This window comes from Stegastes partitus, unplaced genomic scaffold, assembly GCF_000690725.1.
Source record: "Stegastes partitus isolate 25-593 unplaced genomic scaffold, Stegastes_partitus-1.0.2 Scaffold94, whole genome shotgun sequence".
NCBI classification, from domain to species: domain Eukaryota; kingdom Metazoa; phylum Chordata; class Actinopteri; family Pomacentridae; genus Stegastes; species Stegastes partitus.
In genome coordinates, this window is record NW_007577825.1 from 798,915 (window position 1) to 824,464 (window position 25,550).

The 25,550-nt window shown below is 42.3% G+C and overlaps 1 protein-coding gene across 1 annotated transcript in view; it reads left to right on the forward strand.

Moving 5' to 3' along the window:
* Nucleotides 1–1,522: 1,522 nt before the first annotated feature.
* Nucleotides 1,523–25,550, forward strand: part of plekhh1 (pleckstrin homology domain containing, family H (with MyTH4 domain) member 1) — a 53,560-nt gene continuing 29,532 nt past the window's right edge. Inside the window, exons 1-8 of the mRNA XM_008277304.1 lie at nt 1,523–1,660; nt 5,908–6,077; nt 18,720–18,782; nt 21,256–21,405; nt 21,500–21,583; nt 21,897–21,978; nt 22,813–22,995; nt 24,288–25,042. Of these exons, the coding sequence (XP_008275526.1) occupies nt 5,934–6,077; nt 18,720–18,782; nt 21,256–21,405; nt 21,500–21,583; nt 21,897–21,978; nt 22,813–22,995; nt 24,288–25,042 (1,461 nt within the window). The 5' untranslated portion in view covers nt 1,523–1,660; nt 5,908–5,933. The remainder of the gene's footprint in view (nt 1,661–5,907; nt 6,078–18,719; nt 18,783–21,255; nt 21,406–21,499; nt 21,584–21,896; nt 21,979–22,812; nt 22,996–24,287; nt 25,043–25,550) is intronic.

The window sequence follows — 25,550 nt, forward strand, 5'->3', positions numbered from 1 at the left end:
CCACATATGGAAGAAGAAGAACGGGTATAGTTTTTAGTTTTGCTTTACTGATATTTCCTAAGTGTTTGCACTGTTTCCCCTTCTCTGCTGTAACAATGCANTCATTACCACTGATCTGTGCAGTATTGTTACGTCCACATCCAAAGGAATTTGGACAATCTGAATTTCCACATATGGAAGAAGAAGAACGTGTATAGTTTTTAGTTTTGCTTTACTGATATTTCCTAAATGTTTGCACTGTTTCCCCTTTGCTGTTGTAACAATGCATATTACCCCACTGTGGAATGAATAAAGCTCATCAAATCAGATTGTACAATTGGGAGATAATACTTCCTCATAATAATGCACCGTATACTTTGAGCTTTCATACTTGTGTGCGACTACGTATGTGATGGATTGTGGATCAGTGATTGGTCAGAAGAGCATGCCAGCTTGCGTACTGCAAAATCTAACCAAATGTCATATTACATCCTGGTATTTTTGGCACACTATATTTCACATACCATATATTAGGACACACTATTTTTCTGGCATACTATATTGCATGCAATCAGAATCAGAATCAGCTTTAATGACCAAGTACGTACACAACATACAAGGAATTTGGTTCCGGCTGTTGGTGTCGCCCTAGGAATTTACACGAATAATAGAAATAGGAAAAATTAAAAAATAAAATAAAGTAAAAATAACTAAAGAAAGAAAAGAATAAAATACAATAAATATTAATAAAAAATAAAACAAGATAATAAGACAAATATATACAAGAATTTACACATCTAGTAGAAAAAGGTATGAATATCTCAATGCTTTTTGGCTGTTCTGGGTTTCAATTCCAGTTGTAGCACTGTTTTTACAGTGTGAAGCGTGTTTTTTTAAATAAAATCTATCATTATTATTATTATTATGAATATTTTATTGGAATGCAGCTTCAGGCAGTGTTTTCTTCCTGAAGGGGGCGAGAACAGCAGCAGCTCATTGGTTTTCAGAGCAGAACAGTCCATTTCATGGTGAAATTAAACATTTTTGCAGTATTCTAACCTACAAAACTGAAATACACACCATGGGGACAAGTGAGACTTTGATTAATTTGTTGAAAAGAGGCGCGATGTGGGACCTTTAATCTCTCAAGTGCATAAAATAAACTCTGGTTCTATTATTGTATGAAGCTAAAGGTGCAACAGCCTTTTCCCTTCAGCTCAAAGAAACCTTCAGCACACTGTGTTTACATCTTGCAGGGAAAACCCAAGGCAGCCCTTAATGCAATATCCTGAGCGGCTCCTGCGCACAAGGAGGAGGAGGTGGAGGTGGTGGTGGTGAGGGGGGGAAGGCCTGACTCCTGGAGAAATTTGATCCCACATTCGGCCCTTTAAAGGAAAATGGGATGAGTCTGTTGAATGGAGCCGTGAGTGAGTTTCACTGAAGTCTGCGCTCAAAAGGGAAGCGAAGGACAGCAGCAGCAGCAGCGGCAGGCGGCGGGGGACGGGCCATGAAAACACACGACAAGAAATGAATGAGCGAGGACAAGTGAAAGTCGAAGCGGTGAAGGAGAAGTTATGATCGCCAAGAATTACCGGGGAAGGTGTCCGTGAGCGGAGAAACACCGACCGGGGGAGGAAGGAGGAGGGAGAGGGGGGTGAAAGAGACACAACAAAGTCACAAGGTAAAGTAGCTCCGGACTGGAACCGAACTGGCTGCGATTGATCTCTTCTGATTTCTATCTGGCTGCGCGCAGCTTCTCGTTGTGGTTTAACTGGACGTGGCCGCAGGATAAATTTATCTCAGGAGGCTGTTTGGGGACAAAAGACGCCGGTGCTGCTGTGTATTTTGAGAGATGCCTGCCTGAACTTCTATTTTTTTATTTTTTTTTCGCTGACCGACGGTTGCTGCTATTCTGCTAAGCGGTGCGCACACCTGTTGCTTGTGGCCTTTTTTGTGCCAAAGTCTTTGCCATTGCGCACCCACTAACAACATTTATCATAGCAAAATGAAACGTGCATGTGGAATAAGATGGAAAAAAACACAAGCTGCATTGCATTTGCATGGCTTTAAAGCAACATTTAGTGTGCGTAATTGTCTTTTTTTTTTTTGCATGACATCTCCAATCTGACTTCCTCAGCAGCTGTGATTTAACACTTTCTCACGCTGATATATGGACTCACGCACACTGTATAGTTAAGGGTGTCTCTTGCTATAACTCATGCCCTTCTCTCCAATGCCCTGCAGTGCAACTGGAGGCTGAAAACTGCGCGCACAGGACAGGAGGGCTGCAGAGGTAGATGTTTACACCTCAGTGCAGAGGAATGTCGGGGCCTGTGTTTAAAGCTGAGACTGATAATGAGTGTGGTCAGTTTGCAGAGGCCTGTCATTAACCTGCTGCAGGTTTGGCAAGAAAGGTTAGAGGAGGAGAGGATGTGGAGGGAAGAAGGAGGAGGAAGAGGAGGAGGGTGGGAAAGGTGCTGCAGGAGGAGAGGGAAGAAGTGTGGGATGATGGAAAGTGAGTGAAAGAAGAGGAGGGAGACAGATAAGGAGACAAATGGGGGAGGAGAATGAAGAGATGGTATATTCCTGATTTTGCTCAGAAGACTTCTTTTGGCCTCTGCAGTGTTTTAAATGTCTAATCTGAGTAACGGCTCGGTTAAAATGACCCTTTGAGTGTGAATTATTGCAGGATAACTACAAAAGCTGGGACGAGTGCTGTTATTTATGTTTTTAAAACGTTCTCCTTTTGCGCCCGGCGACTTAAACCTCTCCGAGTGGGGGTCACAGGTTAAGAAATGTGAAGCTGCGCTGGAGATTTCCCCCTTTATTTGCGGGAGTGTGTCCCAGCTGTAGCCATAAAATGGGACCAAAATAGTGAGGCCCTAATTTAAACAAAAGTGTGAGGCCTACTTGACCGGATGGGAGTCGACAGAGGTCCCCCCTCTTTGTTAAACACATGAGGCCGCGGAGGAGGAGGAGATAAGGCAATACTTAACACACCCACACTTGACTCCTCGTGCACTCGGATAATTTGTCCGTGTCACCTTTTCTCGAGATCTGCCACGCTGACACGGATCGGCAGCGGCTGACCCAGATTTACGCGCGAGGCTCCCGTGCTGTCTGATGGGAGTCTTTTTCAATCTGAGGGGGGAGGAGATGCCAAAATGTAGGGGAAGCCAAGTTGGACCTCAGCAGAGAGACAACAACAGTGGGGATTTGAAAATGTCTGGTGGGGATGATATCACTGAACCACCTAATCACTTACATCACCACAGCTGCACGCTCAGCAGTGTGTCAGTGTGTGTGTGTGCACGTGTCTGTTTCCAATCTCTGTGCATCTCCATCTGCGTCTGTCTGTGTCTCTGGTAAGCAAGCACCGAAGAGTTACGACTGTGTGTGTTTGAATACGCGGTGATGAAGGAGGTTCTAGTCAGAGGAAGGACTGACTGGAGACTTGGACACGTCCTCTCCTCGTCCACACACCGCTCGGCCTTTTTCTGCCGGACGGTGCGCTCAGAAACCCTGAAAGGAACATCACACGCTGTCCCATCCAAACTGTTTTACTACAATCTGTGATAGCTTTCAGGCTTTGAATAAAAGCTCTCCTTGCTGGGTATAAAATCTCACTCAGCTTGAGGAGCAATGCTGTATAACTGTCAGTGGAAAGCAGCCGTCTGCAGTGGCAGCCGTAGAAACGATCCTGCTGGGATCGTTGCGGTGTCGTTTCCATTCAGTCGTCTTTCCCAGTGTTTGCTCTGGCCGGGGCCTGTGTGCAAACTCTTGCAGCTAGATGGAAGTAGAGAAGCTCCCAGGGACCTTGTGTCTGTCTGCAGCCAGGAGAGGACTCACCATTCTGGGCTATGATTCTCCCAGGCACCTCCCCGCCCGTCCGCTCTGGGTGGCCCAAGTGTTACCAAACATGGATCTACCGTGCAGATCCTTGAAAGCTTGTTTTTGTTGTCTTGGCTTTTTTTTTTCTTCTTCTTCCCTCACCACCTGAATGTTTCCAGCACTGGCACACACTAGAAGAGATACAGCAGGAGAGAGCGGTGTTTATCTGATCATATATAACAGTGGAAGGCTGCATTTATTTTACTCATCCCACAATGGAGGGTTATACTCAAGCTAAAGGAGAAAATGGCTGCAGTTTAATTTGCATTGGTCCGTATTACTCCCACACACACTGTTAAAGTGATCTCATTCTTGACAGGCGGGTGTTGTGGGGTTGATTTTATCCTTGTGCACCCAGAGGCAGAGAGGAGTTGTGACCTTCTGTAACCTTTGGTTGCCTTCCTCCCTCGGTCTGCTCAGTAGAAAGTTTAACTTTACACTTGCTGATTAATCAATTGGGTTCCTGGCACAGTTTACCATGAACCGTAACAACCCTCCTGAGTCCAACAAGCAAGGAGAGCTAAAGAAATTGGAGTGCTGAGTGTGTTTAACCAGCAAATGGTGTGTTTACACCCAGCTGCTGCAGCTCCTGCAGGAGGGCCCGGCCTCGTCTGTCCTGACTTGCTGCAGTGTGACCCAGACGGGCTTTTTTTTTTTTTTTTTTCTCAAGCTGCCTGATCCCACCGCTTCCCCACACTGGCGTCCGGGTTTACTTGACCTTCATACCCCCGAGTTTGCCCCAGAGAGAGAGGGAGATGTTGGTAGATGGACCTTGGCTGTCCAGCCTGGGTACAGCGGTTGGCTGGCGAAACCTCCACATGCATGACTTCTGTAATTTGTTTGCTAGGCCTGTATTTATGAGCATGCTAATTGTAGGGAGCGCCATGGTGCAGTTATAGTTGCTGGACTTTGAACGTCTGCTGTTCTGCTGACGGTGTCTGGCTGCACTCTGAGTCTGTCGGTCTTTCTGTCTGAACACTAAGCGTTTCTAACTTCCTCGAACCTCATTTGGTTTCATTTTGATTTGCAAGCGTTCTCTAAAAATTGCTCACATCTCACCATCACCGCTGGGCTTCTGCGAGTTACAAGGTCAAAGCTGTCCTGTTGTTACGGCTGCTTTTATCTCGACATAATTACACTTTTATCAAGTTCACACAGTGGGAACGTTAACCTTTGTGAATGAGGATCCTGCCAGAGAAAAATAGACACTAGTCGTTCCTCCTCAGGTAAAAATAACTCCAGCGCCCCAGTTTCCCACATTCAGCGCTGGGCCCATTCATTGTCACACATTCTTTCCTCCTTTCTTTTGCCGAGGCGAGCTGACGGCCCCCCCTCTGGAGCCGTGATGGGACTGTCATGCAGAAAGACACTATTGTGCCGTGCAGGATCCCGTTTCGCTCCTTCCTTGTAATTAAGAAGGGATTGCGTGGGGAAGGTGGGGGGAGAGAGAGAGCAGGGGATTGGGTTAGTAGGTAATTTGGCTAAAAAGCAGAGCGCTGACCTGCTTTGTGGCTGGCAGGCCTGGGAGCCGGCACGCATGAACCAGCTCCCCCACCGACACACAGCCTCCCTGCTGGGGTTTTGTTCAGTGTGTGTGGGCATGTGGAGAGACGACTAGCAAAGAAAGGCTGAGGTGATCCCCTTTAAGACCTGCGTTTGTTTCTGTTTACCGAGCGTGTTTCTTCTTTGGTTTTGCGTCACCAAGCACCACAGAAAGTGAGAGGAAACTTTCATTAAACCTGTGTCACCGTGCACTCATCATTAGTGTTTGCGTTACTCACGTTTCTTCAGTGAATCATAGGAAGTGTGGTTAGAAAAGAGCATTTTTAGAGCTTAAATTGCCTTTTTCTCATTTTTGGCTGTAAATGAAAACAGAACTGCTGAAGGAAATGCCATCATAGAATTTATTTGTTCCTCCTGTTCGGGGTAATACGTGTCATTTGCCTTCTTTTCAAGTTAATGCACCACATTCTTACCAGCTGCCTCAAACCATACGGACAGGAAGTCACAGGCAGATTTGTGTTTTCTGTCTTTCAGTCCAGTTCGAGTCCCGAGTCCTCGCCATGGCCGACGTGTTGGAGAGCAGCGGTGCCGGAGCCGTCGGGGCGGCCAGCGTGGACTGGCAGAAACGCTGCGTCGCTCTTGAGATGCAGCTGCTCAGGTTCCGGCTACAGGCGGGCAAAATCCGAGAGCTGCTGGCGGAGAAGGTGAGAGAGAAAAGCATCATGGGTAGTATGACGAGACGAGGTTGCACACGGAAGCTGCAATTTAAGATTTTGGACGTCATTATTGTGATTTTGCATCATCTGTTACAGGTGTAGAGTCGCACAGTGATGGAGCTTAACTTACATACCGTGAACACAAATGTTTTCATTCCATTGTGTAAGAGGCAATAAATAGTGCATAGATTCACACTCAGGATTTGTATACTTATCTAAAATGAAAGTGGGTAAATGGCTGCCTTGATTTTCTACAAGTTCAAGCTTAAGTTTTTGCCGAGTAGAGATGTGCACATCAGGTTGCTCCACACAAACTACTTCTTGTGCACAGTAGAATATGTGTTCCACTGTATTCTAAACTTCATACAACCAAAATCTGAAACACACGTGGAGGATCCTGGGGGGATTCCTGAACATACCCGAACCAGATGGGAAATGTTTGATGGGAACAATTTTCTGAGCTTCTTAAAAATCTGAAGCCAGGCACCCTGAAAAAAAAAGAAGAGATTTATTTAACCCTCCGAACTCCAAAACCCGCTGGCGGGTTAGAAAAGCATGTAATGTTTTTTAAAATTGCATCATTTATCACAGAGAGAAACTATAAAAACAGAAGGAATTGTCAGATTTTCAACTTTCAGACAGTTCAGGAGCTACTCCATCTGTTATGTGTCACTTCAATGGAAAAACTGTAAAAATCTGCCTTTAAAATCATGATATTTCTCTGAAATCCTTTAATTCTACGACGCTCGTTTAAAAAATTCTGCAGAAATACAGCTTTTGTGCAAACATGAGTTGTTAAAAACAAAAAAATGCAGCTGGAAGCCATGAGTGACTTCCCTCCAAACAACAGTCATGTGACAAAAACTCTTCTTCATGGCTTTACTGCAGGCTGTGTTTACACGGAGCAGATGGGGGATAAATATGGAAACAAATTAAAAGTATAAGTAGTAAAATATCAATATGATGTAGAGCCACCATTATTTCTAGTATAAGTGACACCTGTGGAGACTTTTGATTGCAAGTTTTTTTAGTTTCATCAAAGAAATTCAATTTGAACTTTTTTAGTATTTCTAGTATTGTAGTTTTGTTTACGTGCACAAGGTATGTTTTTGAGTTGCCACCATGGCTGTGTTGTTTCCATAGAAGTGCAAGAGTTTGTGTTACAGAGTAAAACGAGCCTACAGTGAGTAAAGATGTCAAACTGCTCGGGGTTCACAGGGTTAAGAGCTCGTCCTCTGCTGAAACTTTTGCCTGCAGCTGAGAGTCAGAACAAACACTGACCAGTTTTTTTGTTGCCATAGTCTAACCGTAACTGTTACACTTAAAACGCCAACGAGCAATTTGTGAAAGAGAAATTGGCAGCTCTGCCATAAAGCTAAATAATGGGTTTTCGGCTTCAGAGCCATTTTAGTGACTAAGGTTTAACAAAACGTACACAAGCATAAGAGTCAACTGGATTTGACTTTTGCCCGTTTTGTTTGGCTCGAGCTGCTGGATGCATCACATGTTTGAAACGATGATTTGATTTGGCCACGATCTGACACAAATAGTTGAGTGCGATCTGGATCTGTGGCCGTTTGAACAATAGCACTACTGTGGGAGTTTAAACTTGTCACGCCACTTTCATCTCTAAAATAAGACGTGCTGTTGGATATTTCGAACAGACACTGCGCAGATCCCGCCGCCTCATTGTCGTACTCTTTTGATGCGGCAGTGTTTTGTGCACGTGGAAGCAATTAAAGCATGCGGATCAGCTAGAAATACAGGTGTGGATGACTGTGTGTTTATGTGTGCGAGCAGAGACAGATGAGATTACTCAGCTTATTTGGTAAACACTCGGCCCTGCTCATCGTGTGTCATCAGAAGTTGGCTACAGTTTCAGCCAAAAGGAATATTTAACATTTAACTCATCACTTCTGGTGCTTCCCTTCAAGTTGGGGGGAAAGAACCGCCAGCCGCCGGCCAAATGCTTGTAAAACTGTGGCTCTTGTAAAGCCTGACTACCAGACACTTTGGAAAGTAATCAGCTGTCATCGGGAGATTCAGTTCAGCTCTGAAGATTTGTTGGTAGAGGAGTGGAAGTGTTTGGATTGGAGGAACAAGTGAGTTTAGTAGCAGGAATCTGTTTTCCCGTCTTTACTTTTTTTTTTTGCTGTTTTCGGCTGATTTACAAGGGGTAGTATTTTAGGTCCAGATAACTCAGAGCTGCTTTTGTTTGTCACAGTGGTTCGCTCTCTGTATCATCTGTGATTCCTGAGCGAGAGAGTTTTCATTCAGTCCGTCAGCAGGATGTTTACGGTCAAAACATAACCCCGTGGCTGATAAGAGCAGGACGACTGCCTGCTGTGTCCTCCGTCAGGTTCTGTCAGACCACCAGCTCCTCTTTCAGCCTGCACACAGACTAGCATTTAGAAAGTCATTAATAAAGGGTCTGCCCACTACAATAATCTCAGAGGAGGATAAACACAACCTGGCAGCCTCCATCAGATGATTGTAGTCGCCACCAAACTAACAAGCGTGCAGCCAACATCTTGTGTATCTCTTTGTTGTGGACCTCCGCTGTTGTTCAGCGACTATTAAAAACTCTTCAAACCAATGATCCAGAACATTACAATGGATGCCACGTTTCTTTGTTATCAGAAATATGTAGCCGCATTCCAGATCCCTGATTTGTTCAGCAAATCAAATAAATAGGTCTGGTGTTGGGCTCACCACGGGTTGAGGACACAAGTGGTGAATCAGATGTTTGCAGGCAAGATTAAGAGTAAAAATTCATGTAAAATAATGACAAATTGGTGCAAAAAACCCTGCCAAATAGCAGCTGGGACTGAAAAAAAACAAGAAAGTCCTTTTGATCTTGAGGAAAAACGCTGAAAATTGCACATTTGTTTGACCTCTGTGGACAATATTTAGTTAACTGCTCTTGTTGGGTAGGAGCTGCTACGTAGATGCATTATTGATTGATCAGTGTAAATCTGTAGATGACTTCAGACTGGACAGGAACATAAGGTGGCACTTAAGTCTGAAAACCCTTTTCAGAGATACGACCTGTAATACTGTCATCATCCATAGTCTGTTAAAGTGGCTTTGTTCAGACAGTGGTCACTGTTATGTGTAAAATATTTTCCATGCACATGATTGGTTTGTATATTCAGATTCAAACAAAGAGCTAAACCTGAAAGGAAGCTTATTAACATGGATTAGGGTATCTGAAAGCCAGTCACACTGACTTCTTGTCTTCTTTTTAGACAGGTGAGCTGTCTTAGAGAGCCCACAATGTGCTCATTTACAGGTTTGTGGTTTTATTTTTGGGGTCCACTAGAATTTTCTTACATGGCCACATGCTACCCACATATTTTTCAGATACTGTGCATTGCTAAAGCACTTCTTCTCACCATCTGCCTGAAACACTCCAATTTAGCTCCTGTCTCACTAAGGCCACCTCCTGAAGATCCCAATCTGATCTGACTGGGCCCTTGAAAGCAAGACAACATTGGTTAGATACTGTAACCCCAAATCTCTGTGCAGAGAGGCAAGATGACACAACTCTAAAATAAGCGGCTCTAACGAGGACACAATGGTAGATTGCAAGGCAGCTGCTCATGCTTTGGTTGAGGGAGTGACAAAGTAGCTTCCAGGCAGGAGTTATGCAAATGTGTTGCATGATGACGTAAATAAGTAACAGAAGAGAAGCCCGGACTGCAAACAAGGCGTTTTAGGACAATGAGGAGCACTGTGGAAGATGAGCTCCCTTTGGCGTAAACTCCAAAAGTTTGCAGAGCTTTACATGCACAAAACAAACTATAACACGCTAAAGGAAAGGAAAAACCCAAACAGCATAACGAGGGCTCTTTAAGCTGCTTCTCAGACGGAGTCCTTCGCACCATCACAATTGTCAGGATATTATTTTAGGCTACTGCAAAAGTCGATGTGTTTGCTAAAGCCAAAATATGTTTAAGTATTTTGTGTGTGTCTGTGATTTTTCCTGTTTTAAAGTCCCTCAGCAGGATATAGCCCAATTATTGTGTTCATGGATGTGTTCCTATATTTATATATTGAGCATGACCTCATTAACCATTAAAGTAACGACTAAACCATGTTTCTTGTAAAATGTCTGTCCGATAATGCGACTGCATGCAGCTCAGATTTGTGCCGTGCTGAAAGTGATATGTAAGCGCTACTAGGTCCAACTTTCTAAGACCGCCACTGTGACTTTTAAAGAAAAATGACCAGCGTGCTCATTCAGACAGGAAGCTGGCACCTTCACATGCTGTCACTGCAACAGAAAATAGTGCATGTCTAAAATAATCCTTATTCTCAAGCTAATGGATATGTCTTACACACTTGTTGGACCAAACATCAGTCCACAGCTGGAAGTAGAATCCAAAAAAAAGTACTTATTTTTTCCATTTTTGTGTAACTGTTACTGAAAGCTAAAGCGCCCAGCTTACTTTCTGAAAGATTTACATCTTCATTAGGACAAAATGTTCTGGAGACTGACAGGGATTGGAAGTCAGGCGGGTTGATTATTAACGCATTGTTGATTTTTGATTTCATGGTATTTTTTTTGACGCAAGAGGAATATAGAATAGTGCCAGCCTTTTCCCTTAACTGCTTCTAAAGCCATTAGTCACAACATGCTTTCCCTTATTAAAGATCGCTGTGTGTATGCACACACTTGTGCAAACAACCACCGTTTGTGTACAGTTACTGTCTCATTTAGTAAATTTTCATTTCAGCCATGATGCCAAGAATACAAAGGGGAGTTTAAACTTTTCAAAAACTCTTCTTTTCTTTCTGTGTCTTATAAAAAGACACATTTGTTGTTAAATGTTCTTTTTGGCCGTGTTGCCAAAAGCATTAGTGTTCTGTGAAAAGGCCGATTAATCTCTTGCTTTTTCTTTCACTCCTCTCATTTACACACACACACATACTGTACAGTCTGACACACACAAACACGCAGAGTTTTTAAGTGGAGGCCCGTGCTGAGTTTCTTTAAGGGGGAGGCTGCTGAGTGACTACCATTTCGTCATGTTATTGCTGTTAGGAAAGACTGCTTCACGCTCTTCATCTCCACTCTTGCCAAGTTAGGAGTGTTTTACGCATTGACCCACTTTGGTATGGAAAAACATGAAAAAAAAAAGAAGAAGAAGAAGAAGTTGACGTGGTTGCCTGTGACATGGCATTTATCTCCAGAGGCTGACTGTAAGTTGAGAGAGAGACGAGAGGGAGAAGAGATGCCCCATTTGCCTTGTGAGGAGTGTAACAGGACGATTACTCTATTTAAGAATTTACAGACTGGGAGAGTGTAATCTGTGTTGGTCAGCAGTTAGCCTGTAAAAGCTGAAACTTCCCCCGTGCACAAACAACTAAAGAAGAGATCTGAAAGGTGACTGAGGACAATATTTGGTGCAGGAGTAACGTAAGAACAGAAAACAATAATTTGGAGACTGAAAACTTAGCTAAACCTGCCCAGCTCTTCGTTTAAAAAGATTTCCTCTACATCCACTAAAGTTCATTACATTTAATTCTGAGTCATGGATGAGTTTACCAAATTAAAGTGCAACTTAACTAAGTGGTTATATTAGAGGAAAAATCAGGGAATTAATTATGATTAGTCCTCAGGGCACCATGAATGAAGACTATATTGCTATATTTCCTGTAGTTGCTGGTCAAAGTAGTGGATTAACAGACTGATATTTGTTGTTATTGTTGTTCCTTGAGTCCTAAGTCTTGATGCACAACAGCAAACACTATGGATGCATAGTTGTTTTTATTGTTCTACTTTCTAGTCCATTTGGAGGTCTCTGTTCCATGTATGTGCAGTAGATTGGTATCACATGCACACTATTCCCAAGCATGCACGTTGCTGCTCTTGAAGCGTACTGGCTGCATGGACAAGTAAGATACTTACAAACCTTCATGGAGGTTTTAAGGCGACAACATTATGCAAGCTTTAATATACCACACTGTGTTGAGGGGAGAGTGGATCAAGAGAGGCCTGCAAGGTCCACAAAATGCAAAGTACAGGAGCGAGAAGACACAAAGTTTGTTACTCGCAATAGTTGCGTACGCAGGAGTGAACAAAAGTTTACATCACCTTGTCAGGACCACGTATATCATGGCAGTCTTGAGTTACCAATGATGCCCATAACTCCTAGTTTTCTGTGATGGAAATATCAAAACCCATTTGTCTTTGTCACAAAAAGACAATCATGCTTTTTGGTTCTTTCTTATATTTATTATAGGTCTTCTGGAAATATGACAAAATTTGCTGGATCAAAAATATACATACAGCAACTGGTGTTGCCATGGGGCTGAGAAGCTGCAGTGAAAAAATGAAGCCCTACCTCCAGAAGCAGCACCTTATGGTTCACGGGTCAAGGTCTTCATTCATCACAAACACAGTCATACATGGTATAACTTGCAGTGAAATGTTTTGCATACTGTTCCACACCAAACAATGTTAAGAAATGAATAAAAATAAGGATAAATGCACAGGAAATAAATATATATGTGTATATATATATATATATAAGTTAAATAACAATAAGAAAAGTTGTAACGGTGCTGGAGCAGGTATGACGGCTGCCATCTTCGACTGATGTTTGTTGCTGATCACATGGACAAAGAAAAGGCCTTCTGGAGAAAAATTCTGTGGTCCGAAAAAAAACAAAAAAATAACTATTTGGCAACAATTACCAGAAATGGGTTTGAAACAGAGAAGGTGAGGTCTTTAACCCAAACCTAGTGTCAAGCATGGTGGTGGCAGTATTATTCTCTGAGGGCTGTTTTGGTAGCAGTGGAACTGGTGCTTTACACAAAGTAAACGGAATAACGTAAAAGGTAGATGACCTGAAATCATCAGCCAAAAGGTTGGGTCTTTGACGCAGTTGGGTGTTTCAGCAACAAAATGACCCAAAACACACATCAAAAGTGGTAAAGAAAAGACTACATTAGGCTAGAACTAAGATTTTCGACTGGTCTTCCCAAAGGCCTGACTTGAAGCCAACTGAAAACCTGTGGATTGTGCTGAAGAAACAAGTCTGTCAGAAAACTACACATTTTGTTTTACTGTACTAATTCTGTCAAAAGGAGTGGTCAAAGATGCAACCAGAAACTTGTGGACGACTACCAAAAATGCCTAGTTGAGGTGAAAATGGCCCAAAGACATTTAAATGTGTTTCTATTGGGATAATATGGTACTATACGGTCTCTGTGAAGGAAGGCAAATATGGCAGAAATGTGAGCTCTCTTGTTGGTTCCTGTCAGCACTCTCTGCAGCATCGTGGCTCAGTTTGAGGTTTTTAGATAGTTATTGGGAAATCCTCATAATAAGCAATTACATTAGGTCAGCCTACAAGTAAGAAATGCACAGACGAGTTTTTCTGCATCACTCTGATACACCACAGTCCTATTTCTGACAAAACTGGACACGTGAAATAAGGTCGTCCTGCAGACATAGCTCCAAGATTTCTCACAGTAGTAGTACTGGAGGCTAAGGCAATGTCATGCAGAGCAACTGTATGGTTAGAACTTGTGTTTCTCACATGTTTAGGGCCAAATACAATAACTTCAGTTTTGTCTGAATTTAGAAGAAGAAAGAAAATAAATCCGCAAAGTTTACATGTATTTACTAGCCAGAGCCAGAACATAGGGATACCTCATCCAGAGGAATTTTTAAATTGGGTGGTATTCCCACTTCAAGGTTTCCTGTCATTACTTGGCTAATCAGATAGTGCACAAATTAGATTAATCTCTTCCATAAGCCTCACGTGGCCCGATGAGCAACACACTGTTATTTGGCTCAGACCAGTGATGTCAGTCAGCAAGAAAGACTGCAGAAAGGTCACCGGGTTCACGTTGGGGTGTATAAACATTTATTTTCATGAGGAGACTTGTTTGGATCAGCTTCTTTTTATAGTTCAGCTGCAGAAGTGTGTTTTTCATGTCACGGCTGTATCACTTATTTTGTGTTTAAGTGGACGACGGAAGTGTTAGCCTTCTTGTGAGGTTTTATCATCAGTCTCACTTATCGTCCCCCTTCTCTGTATTAATGTGTTTTTAATGGTTTAAAATGGATTTAACTGATAATCATTGAGGCACAGTCATCAAGACAGTGTTGGTTACTTGAAGTAGTATTTTTGGGGTTTCCTGTTGTTACATTTTCTTACTTAAGGGGTTTTTAAAGTTATTGTTTTGGCCTTTGTGCCTTTATTGGATAGTGTTAGTGAGAGAGAGAGACAGGAAAGTAGGGGAGAAGAATGGGGGAGGACATGTGGGAAAAGGTCATGAGCGGGATTCAAACTCATGACCTCCACATCGGGACTGTAGCCCTGCACATGGGACGCCAGCTCAACCAGGTGAGCTACAGCGGCGCCCCTTACTTAAGGAGTTTTAACATTTACTGATTGAACTGAAGACACTACAAACCAACAGTTGCCTACAAGAGTTGGAGGTGGACAGCCTCAGCAAACAGATATTTCATGAAGAAACCAATTTTTAATGGCTTCTCTTTTATATCTACTGTTTGGTGTGATAGTAGACAAAGTTTTTTTAGATCCTAATCAAAAAAAGACTGTGAAGAAAAACAGTGGTAAAGTGCAAAACAACACATCTGATCTCGATCATCATACCACCAGGCTTGAATGCAGAGTGTGGGATCAGATCTCTGTCAGCTTGTTTCTGACAGCGAGAGCAAACCAATATTTAGCTGTAGACAGATCTGTTAGCTGTCTGGGAAACAGATGATCTGCTGTGTCTCATCTTATCTCCACCTCTCGTGGTGCTATCAGCTTCCCTGGAATTCACACGAATACAAAGAGGGACGGCAGCTTGCCTCCCTACAGCTCAGCCTGCAAAACTGTGTGAAATGCAAAAACAATTAATTTATATTTCAGTTTCAATTAAAATGTTTACCACTAAGAAGCAAAGATTGAAGGATGGATCTAGAAATAATATTGTCAACCATGGATTGCATATTAAAGTATCCATTATGCACAGCAATAAAATAACCTGTTTATCACAAGGTAGCCCTCCTTAAAAGACACCCTGCTGCATCGTCTAATTTACTTTAAATAGAACCATTATTTATGTAACGGACACCATGCTGTATTCAAAAAGTCTTGAAACTAGCGATTGAGACCATAAACTCATAGGAAAAGTGTTTACTGAGGTAACAAATTAAAGGAGAAATATTTTAAGTTTCTCATTAACTTCTGTACTATCTGATTTCTTTTTGCAAGCAGAGGAGTCGCCCCCTGCTGGCTTTTAGACAGAATGCACGACTATTACTGCATTGTCTTCCCTTTTCACTATGTCCAGTTTTTATACACAGTTTTGTTGTGAATAAATCTCGTAATAAGTGGTAAACCAAGGTCAGGGAGAAAGATATTCACCAGTAGCAGTGGATTAACCAGGGATCACAGTTTGTAAAACTACCTGCAGTAGAACAGTCAGTGCAGAGGCAGGTGTTGGAGGCTCAGTGTGGCTCTTCACACAATCAACCCGCCTCTTCTTCACCTCATTATTCTTAGGAAATTTAAATAAGGAGACAGAGCTGTCTTGGCATTAAGGGGAGATGGATTTGCAAACCTAGCTAGGAAACTGTTGGCTGCATTAAGTGTAGTGACTTGAGCAGGAGAACCACTAACGCTGATGTGATCTAGTTTGAAACACATCAGTGAGAGGGGTCATGCAAAGTGTGGTTCCAGTGCATCATTGAGCCATAATTTCTGGCTCGCCCATAAAATCCTGAACACAAAAATGAAGAACTGGTTATTTCTCTCACTCCACATTTCATTACTGCATAGTTCGCAGTGTTTTCACATATTTGTGTTTATTTTCTGACATGGACCATGTGACCAGAAACAAATCCCACATTTTCTTTGCACGGACTACTTTCTGTCTTCACCAGGTTTCAAAAATCAATAAGACACAAGTTAAATAATGTCTCAAAATAATTGGTTGCTGGGCCTTCAGCAACAGTTCTTTAAACAGGAGGAGTTTTATTTGTTGGGGACTATTTCCAGTCATGGATGTAGCATGCTACGAGTATTTATGGCAGCAGGACATGTATACAACAGTGGTGGCCTATGCACAGAGAGAGAACCTATATCAGTCTTTGGCTGCACAGACAGCACTTGTTAGATCAGGTCCTTGTTGGTTTCATTGGATTTGTTGAAAAAAGAGAAAATATAGTATATCACTGTTTATCCTACAAGGTAACAACCTAAACTGCTGGTATGCGGCGGCGAAACCCGACCTCCCGTCTCAGCCATTTTAAGCATTCTCAGCAGCACAAGCTGGTGTGTTGCACTGTGGCCTGACAGATGCTGGATGGCCGACATAGTTGTCTCACGCCTGCTCAGCAACTCAGGCTTTAACAGTCGGACTCTGCAGTAACTGCGCAGAGACAGAGAGATGTAGAGATTAAATGACAGCTCACGGCGTATGTATCCATATGTGATAGCTTAAAGGTTATGGAAGCCCAATCAGCTCTGGCATTTGCTTGCTCAGACTGAGTCATCCAATCAGCCAGACAGTTGATTTTTACAATTTCAACCTTGTAATGTATTAAACAGATGCAGAGATGGGCATTAGTAGTGTAAATAATGCAAATTTTACTACAAAACCTGCAGATTCAACTAAATCTAATGTTTTTTTTACAAGATCCTTTGACTTAAATAAAACGAAACGTCACTATTCTTGTCTTGCTGAGCACCTTAGTCTATCTGCAGACTTCTTTTGCATTAACTCGGCTAAACTAAATGCTTGAAATTCATCTTATTGATCTTATTTTCAGAGTTCAGATGCTATAATCAGTTGAACAGCCTTTACGAGTTGCATTCACTACCTGCACCGGCAGCCAAATGAGCTTGTTTTACTGATGTCTAAACCGTTTGACCTTAATTTGATGGAGCGTTTTTGCAGTGAGGCAACATTTAATCAGTTCAAACATGACAGGTGAGGCTGATGAGGGAGTGCTTGGGTTCATCTGATAAGGCTGTGGGGGTACGTTTTTTACAAAATAGGCCGTGAAGCAACTCATACATATAAGTATGTTGCGCTCTACTTGTTTTACACAGCTGCCAGAAAGTGCTGTAAAGGAAGCTGCTTAACAGTCCTACAAAGGTGAGACAAAGCTTCGAGGATCCTGATATTACTACATACTTTGGACTCGGTGTGAATTGTTGTTGTCTTTTGCAGAGTTATTTTAATTTGCTTCAATCAAGTTAAATCCTTGCTTCTGGTATATACATCCTCTCAAAACTCCAGCTCCAACCACCATTTTGTGACCTCTGACCTGTCCTCTAAACAGGATGTGGCAGCTGCTCAGGCTTCCTAATGACTTCCTCTCATCTAAACCTCCCACATCTGTCCTACTCTGTGCCCTCTGAGGTACTTTACATTCACCTGAAGTGCTTGCTTTACCTCTCCTTCCTTTTTCTTGTTTCGCGAACGGAGGACAAAACACTGTTTGCTCTCCTCCGGCTGAAGTTCGGTGAAGCCTTTGACTCACGGTGAAGTCTCTTGACCTTGAGGTGAGGAGTCATCCAACCGCTAACCATCGGTGTCCGCCCACGCCTCCCCCTCGCAGATGCACTCTGGCTTCAGTGAGTGTTAATCTGGCTGCGGGGAAGCATTCAAATGTTGTGAGTGGTGGATTCTGGGAATCAGAGGGGGGCTTTTTGTGGAGGTGATGAGAAGGCAGAAAGAAAGACAGAAGGAGACAAAGGGAAGGGAAGCAAAAACGACGAGAGGAATTCGAACGCATCCCTCAAGCAGAGTGAATCCATTAGTATGTTTGTTCTCCTTTCAGCCGGGTCACTGAACTCAGAAGAAAAGGCCGTCGTGTGTTGAGCTTGTGCGTGTGCAAGCATTTGGGGGTGTTTTGTGCATACACTCGTATATGTGTGTGGCTCACAGAGAGTGAGGTAGATGTGTGCAGGATGCACAGTGTTTGCCTTTGAAAGCACCAGCATGCATGCTTGCACAAAAGGTGACGCAAGCCTGTGCACACACACCCGAGCATTCTTCTATCGCTGTGCTGTTTGACCAGCAGTAGCAAGTAGAAAGATGTTCAGCTTCCACTGAGGGCCGCTCTGCTGTTTCTACGGCAATTCTAGGTCCTCCTGCTTACGGTGCTGCTCCTTGTTAAACTCTAAATGATTTGATTTCACAGAGAATTATTCTTTGTGTGCTTCATGTGTTCTGTTGAGCCTCCCTCCTCCTTGGTGAATTCCTTTCATTTTACTTTCTCAACCTCTTCTATTGATTCAAAACGCGTCCTAATGCAGTTTGTCTGGGTAATTTTTCCACTGCATTCATCATTATGAAGGATTAAGTGTGTCAGCATGCATCTGTAGGTGTGTGTTTGCGTAGGCAGACTCCTGGCTTGGTGGTCTGTCTGTCAGCTGGCAGGATGTGTGTTGACAGAACTTGTCGTCGTGAGTTGTGGATTTTTTTTTTTTCTTTGAATGAAATGTAATTATTATGGAGAGGAGGGAGTCCACCTTTTAGTCTATGAAAGTTGAGTTTGTTCCCGTGACCACCGCATACCCACTCAATTGCCGTCCTATGGCTGGCCCATGGTCTTAACCATTTTAACCTCTTTTGTCTCCGTTCCAGATGCAGGAGCTGGAGCAGAGGGTGACGGAGGCTGACCAGCGAGCTGAGAGTGCTGAGAAACAGGTAGAGGGCCACCTTTAATGCTTTTCAACACATCTACAGTAACACTGGTCATTTTATAACCCTTTAAATGCAATAACTAGTGATGCACAATATTCAAATTTCTGGCCGATACCAATATCCGATATTAAGATTTCTGATATCGCCGATAACCGATACTACCGATGTCGATATTCAATTTTTGTTCACACCCAAAAATGAGTAGCAGTAAGCACTGTGAGGACGTGAACACTATTCAAAAGAAGCCCAAATTAGACCACGTAGTCTTCTTTAATACGTAAAGTAAAACATATTTTACCATATCTAACGTTCAAGTCCAGGACCATTTAAGTAAAAACATCTGTGAAATAGCAGCAATATCAAATGTAGAGACGAAGGTGCTGATGTTAGACAATCATCGGTTTTTCACATCAGCTAAATTTGTTCATCAGACTGATACCAATATATCGGTAAAAACACTAATATCAACCGATACCGATGTGGTTGCCGATATATCGTGCATCTCTAGCAACAATGTAATGTAACACTGGTTCTTCTCAGTCACTACAAACCTACACACTGTGTGCTACAATATGGGTAAATTTATCCATCTTGCCATAATTGTACATAGTGAAGATGTGCAGAGTTTTTATTCTATCATTGTTTTTATTGTTTTCTACTTTTGTATTTCTTGTCTTGTTTTTTTTTTTTTTTTTTTAATCTAGCTGCTGTAAAATTTATCTCACTGTATCTGATCGGATCTTAACATATCTTAACTTATCTTAGTTTAGTTTAGCTTAGTTTATCTAATCTTAGTTTATTTTAGCTTATCTAATCTTGGTTTAGTTTATCTGATCTTCGCTTGTAGACCTTAGGTGAAAATCTTGTTTTTTTTACTTGTGAACATCTCCATACAGTGTTTGTTTTTGTTTGTTTGTTTGTTTGTTTGTTTGTTTGTTTGTTTGTTTTATGTGTTGGAAGACACATTGTGAGTGAACTACATTTCCACCTTTAAACTGCTGTGTAGCGATGACAGCCTCCAAAATCCTGGATCCAAACCTTTGGGATGTCAGACATAACAAACCTGAGTCTTTTATTCTCCTTCTTCAGAATTAGTTTCCGGTTTACACATGTATCCTCTGACATTCCAGCTTGCCACTGTGTGGTGTAGAGCAGTTTACAGTGTTTGTGCAGAGTCATAGGTGAGCTGGTGTGCTCGAGCTGCAACAAGTAGTAGAAGGATGAGTGGTAAGAAAGGCAGGGACTGATATGGAAAGTTACATGTCAGCTACTTTATGACTTGAAGGTATTATTTTTGGGGGAGGAAAAACTTCTAAATATGTATTTTAGATACATGGAGATGAGTTTGAGATGAGGGTTGACTCAAAGACCAGAGAGGGACTTTAAGTGGTCGCAGTAATAAACTCACTAACATCATTTACAGAACAAAGAGCACAAGCAGTCAGATGATCTGGCCGTCCACAAATAGCTAGTTGGTTTAATTTTATTTAGAGGAGAAAATGAAGGCCGATGATAAGATTACTACCCAGACTGCCCTTTGCAAACACCCATCACACTTAAACAATTACAGACAGATATTTCACTGTACTGATTATTCCCACACAGACACTGGTTTTGCACAGCTTTACCACACAATTATACATTCCTTACACTTTAGATGTGCTCGCTCTTGTTTGTACCTCTAAAAGCGTCTGGTTTGTTAAACTTCTCTGCAATTCCTTTGATGGAAGCAACGCTGCCATAATGAAGAGAAATGTCTAAAACTACTGAGGCAGCATCGTTAGAACATCCAAGAAGCCTATGGTGATATTTTCCTTCAACAATTCAGCGCTTTTCCATTGTGCATTTATCTTATTTATATATTGTTTGATCTGACAAAACCAAATCACTCCTTGAGGACCACTTATCAACTTCAGCCACATCTCACTGTCACTGAACGAAATGTGCTCAGATTTATTTAAGCAAAACTGCATCCACCAAGAAAGACCGTTAAAATCTCTAAAACAGACCTTAACTTTATTTTTTTTCGTGTAAAGCTGCTTTGTCCAAGATCAGGAACAGTCAGAATGATGTATGAGGAAATCCCAAATATGGGATCTATAAAAGCCCACATATACACTTTTAGTTTTTTACTGGTCTCAACCACTAAGAGCCATCCTTTGATGGGACTTAACAAAAGGACTGTGCGGTCTGAGGATTAGAAACCTCATACCCATCACACACATTCTGTCTCTTGCTGTTGGGTTTAATCACCAATTTGCTGTCATTACTGGCTGTTCCAGGTGTTTTCTGTAGGTGGTAATTTAATGGTGCCTTTTCTTTAAAAACAAGAAATACCTGAGGGCTTAGAAAGCTTTTTTTCTCATCACAGTTGGCAAAAAAGTATCGTCAGTGTTTTGTTCTCGGCTTTGTCTGGTGCCCGTCAGAACGAAACGAAGCGTGGCTGTGCGTTCACTCCTCTAATTATGCATTTCAGATCCACGTCATGGAAGAACAGCTGAAGTCTGCAAACATACAAACCAGCGAGTCGGAGAGCTCGCTGTACAGAAAGTATCAGGACCTGACCAATCAGGTTCAGGAAAAAGATGCTGTAATAAAGAGATTAGAGACGCAGCTGGAAAAACAGGTATGGACGGAGCCGGCGGATAAAGAAATGTCCATTTATGTTCATAAAGTGTACGTTGAAAAATTCCACAGAAACCTGTTTTCTCTCGCTACAGATCTTAGTCAGAGCCCAGGAGGCAAAAATTATTGAGGAGAAGGCTGCCAAGATTAAAGACTGGGTCACCTTTAAGCTCAGAGAGGTAAGCTTAGACATGTAAAGATGCAGCCCTCATCCTGGTGAGAGCTGGTATCTGTGGGAACAAGAGATGTTTATGATGAAACACCTATTATTTACAGCTGTTTGTGTAGCAAACAGTAGGGGAAGTAAAATTGCCGTTTTGTAAATGTCAACCTATACATCTCTGAAATTAAGCAGTTTGAAACCTTTCAGTCGTGATTAGATGAGGCCAAACAAAGTTTTCCAAAGATGCATTGTTTACCTGATTTCACAATACCTGGATGCTACTGAGTACTTTGACTCGTGTGTCATGTAACATGCATGCCCTGTTGCAGATGGAGCAAGAGAACCAGCAGCTGAAAATGGCCAACCTGAAGCAGACGGAGCAGATAATGTTGCTGCAGGACAAACTACAATGTGAGTTCTGCTGCAGGTGTTCAGACAACAGCATTAGAAGCCAATTTTGATATTGATAAACCAAAATAAAGGTTATTCCATCTCAAATCATCAGGGGTCTTCTGCTTGTCAAGCTTTGATTTGCTTTTCTTTTTTTTTTAAATCATGAATTGGGGATTTTTAAACTGATATCTGGAAAATGTTAGACTCATATATAAAGTACTGTCTGCATTTCCAAAAAACAACCTGTTGACCAACTTTTACTATTTTTTTTCACACTTTCTAATATTTTTGGGTCCTCAGAGATGAGATTTTTTAAAATGTTTTTAGCTCTCCCCCATATTAAGAGACTGTTTTATCTACTTGTCCAATAAGGCAAACTCTGAATCTGTGACATAATGAGACAGTGAAGACTTATATTTTTAATAGTTCCTGAGATATTGTGGTTCAAACTTAGGTTCCAACTTAGGCTCAAACTCCAGTGTGTTAAAAAATGTGCTAACAGTGGCTTTTAATTGAAGATAAAATTTCACAAATATTCCATACTATAAGAGATTCTGGCAAATCAGAGATAGTCAGGCAAAAATTGTTCTTAAAATTTTGATTATTCGCGAAGGATGTTCAACTGTGGAAGAAAAAAACACTCCTTTAGCTGTTTGCCTTACAGGATTGCTTAATCTGTATACTGTGCATGAGGACATGACTTTACATACATGGTTTACTTACTTTATTTCTTGTTTCCGCTACAGGAAACATGTAACAGGTCACATAGACAGGCACAGAGTTGACGTATCATTATTCCCAAAGCTGCGGTTCAAACGAGGCTGAGTTACCGGTGTTGCCTTTCTTGTCAAGCTCTCTTAGAGAAGCCTGCATCCCCTGGATCTCCTGCCACTTCCCCTGTAATGGATACCCACCTGGTGCCCAGCAGCCCACTGTTTCCTCCCAGCTGCCCCGGTACGCCACCCGCCCAAGATGACAGCTGGAGGCAGACGGGTCCGCGTGGGGCCGCCTCTAATATCAAGACCCCAGCAACAGGTGTGCTGCCCTTAATTTATATTGTCTCGGGGTGTATAGCAGGATGCAGCTCCAGCTGGGCCGCTCACATCACCAGGCTGATCCACAAACAACAGCGGAAACTTGTGGCTGAGCTTAAGCCTCAGAACAACCTAATGGGTATTTCTAAAGTTGTGTTGTATTCATTTGTGGTTAGTGATTGGTACCATCTGTTTTAATTGTTTGTCCTTATTACGGGCCACTTTTGATGCTAGATTCTATTGGATTTGTTTGGTAATATTTACTAATACTGTCATTTATGCTAATTTCAGGTGAATTGTTCGGACTAATAATCATCATCATCTGCTGTGTATTGGAATGCTTTTAAATATCCATTGTTTACCACTAAACCCTTTGCTGTTCAAGCAGTTTCTGCTCCTGTTACATTTTTTTCATCGCTGTAGGTTAATTTTTCACTGCAATATAAAGTCCTGCACCTCTAAGGAAACAGAACAACAAGTGTACAGAACACAAAAATGTCTTTTATGCTGTACAACCAAGTTATGAAGTTAGAACTCGTAAAAAAGCAACAACAAAAGCTGAATTTCTTCCATTGCTTATTTTTCAAAAAATTGGAAAAGCCTGGAATCAACATGTAAAATGATTGTCTAAATGCCTACAGGTGCTACCAGTTTTGGTAAAACAAAAAAGAATTATGACTCTACGGATATTATAGATATTTTACACCCTAAATTTCATTTTCAGTTTTCACACTTGTCCCGTGTCTGATCTGCGTGCACACATCCTGCAGTTCAACCCAAAAGTTTGGTCACGTGACTGTTGATTGAGTCAGTAATGGCTTCACTGCTGCATGAAGGAGCACAGAATAGTCATGTTTTATGTTTGTTTTTTGCATAATATAATGAGTGCAAATGGTTGATTTTTGGAGAATTTTTACAATAAAGTGATTTTATTTAATTGTCATGATTTTAAGAGATTTCCTAAATGAACAGCAGGCCACAGATGGGTCGATAAAGGACGGTCTGGAATTTGAAAATCCAACAATTCATTGTCTTCATACTGTCTGGTTATGATAAGTAGTGTAGTAAAGCAGTTTTTAAAACACAGCATGACTTTCAAACCATGTTTAAAGCTTTTAGCCGCATGTTTTCAAAGCTCTCCATCAAATCAGGTTTTCTAAACTCTTCCCTCCACTTCATTATTATGGTGCTTCTGTGTTGAACCATCACATGCTCATACTGTGATTTATTTAGATTTCCTCCACTATACATAGTCCTGCTCAGATGTAACCAGACAATGTTGTGTCTCCTCAGATGTGAAGAGGACTCCTGAACAGATCAGTAAAGGGATTTGCTTCGGAGACCTCGCAGCCCACGATGCCTTCTCTCAGGGCCGGAGCAGGGAGAGTCCAAACCCCGGTGGACCGGAGTTCTTAGTGGGCTCAGAGGGCCAGGTGGGATGCTCCGACCGAGACAACTCCTCCGACGAGCTCAACAGCAAGTTCCGCTCTCAGTGCCTTCACTCGTCTTCGTCCTCTTCGTCCTCATCCTCCGCTTACGAGATGGCCCACGGACCGAGCTCTCCAGAGTCGCCCATGATGATGACGCCCAAAAGCCCGCTCTTGTCTCGCTCCCCCTCCACCAACAACCCCTTCCCCAACCCTCCCCAGCCTCTGGTCCACCAGTCGGGCACCAGCATGACGTTACCCAAGGTGCGGACTCCGCTCACCCCCAGAGACAGCATCCAGCTGGTCAAGAAGCACTACAGCCAGCCGCAGCCCAGCCTGGACCGACTCCACCACCTCAACGTCAACATAGACATCATGACCCCATCCTCCACCTCCTCCACTCTGAAGAGCACCGGCACCGCCACCTCGCCTTTCTCTCAGGTTGTAGAAGAGACGGACATTGACGATGGGCTCCCAGACAGCATGGACGGAGTGGTGGAGGGCCCAGAGGAGCTGTCCCACGATGGGGTGTCCTTTGTGGGACTGGCAGAAGAGCTGGAGCGTTTGGATCCAGAAGTGCTCAAGCCGCCAACTCCTCCTTTACATCGCTTCCCTTCATGGGTATGAAAGTGGTGCTATTTGTTTTTTAGCAAGCATTAGCAAAATCCAAAGTGATTTAGAGTGGGTTGGATGTGGGATTATATCTTAAACTGGTTGCCAGGCAGCTAATGAAAAAGTTACAGTCAAGAATACAAAAAACCCACTGCAACATGACAACATGTTATATTCATATTTTAACAGAATAAACAATAGATGTTGTTATTTTTGTGTAAAGTAACTTTATATGTAGAAAACAAGCACACGAGAATATTTTTAGACCTTTAGAGGTTTATTACCCTCTGAACCCCAAGCAGTTTCTGGGTGTGTTTCGTGTCACATTTTTACTCACAGTGGGTTCATTTTTTACTGCTGTGTAAAGTCCTGCACCTCTATGGGAACAGCACAAGCACAGCTAGAAGTAGAGCAAGCTCTGAAATGGGTTTTGTTTAATATGGCACACTTGTAGTGCCATGAAACATTTTTAAAAAATTAAATCTAAAATAAAAGTTGAATTTCTATATTTTTTTTT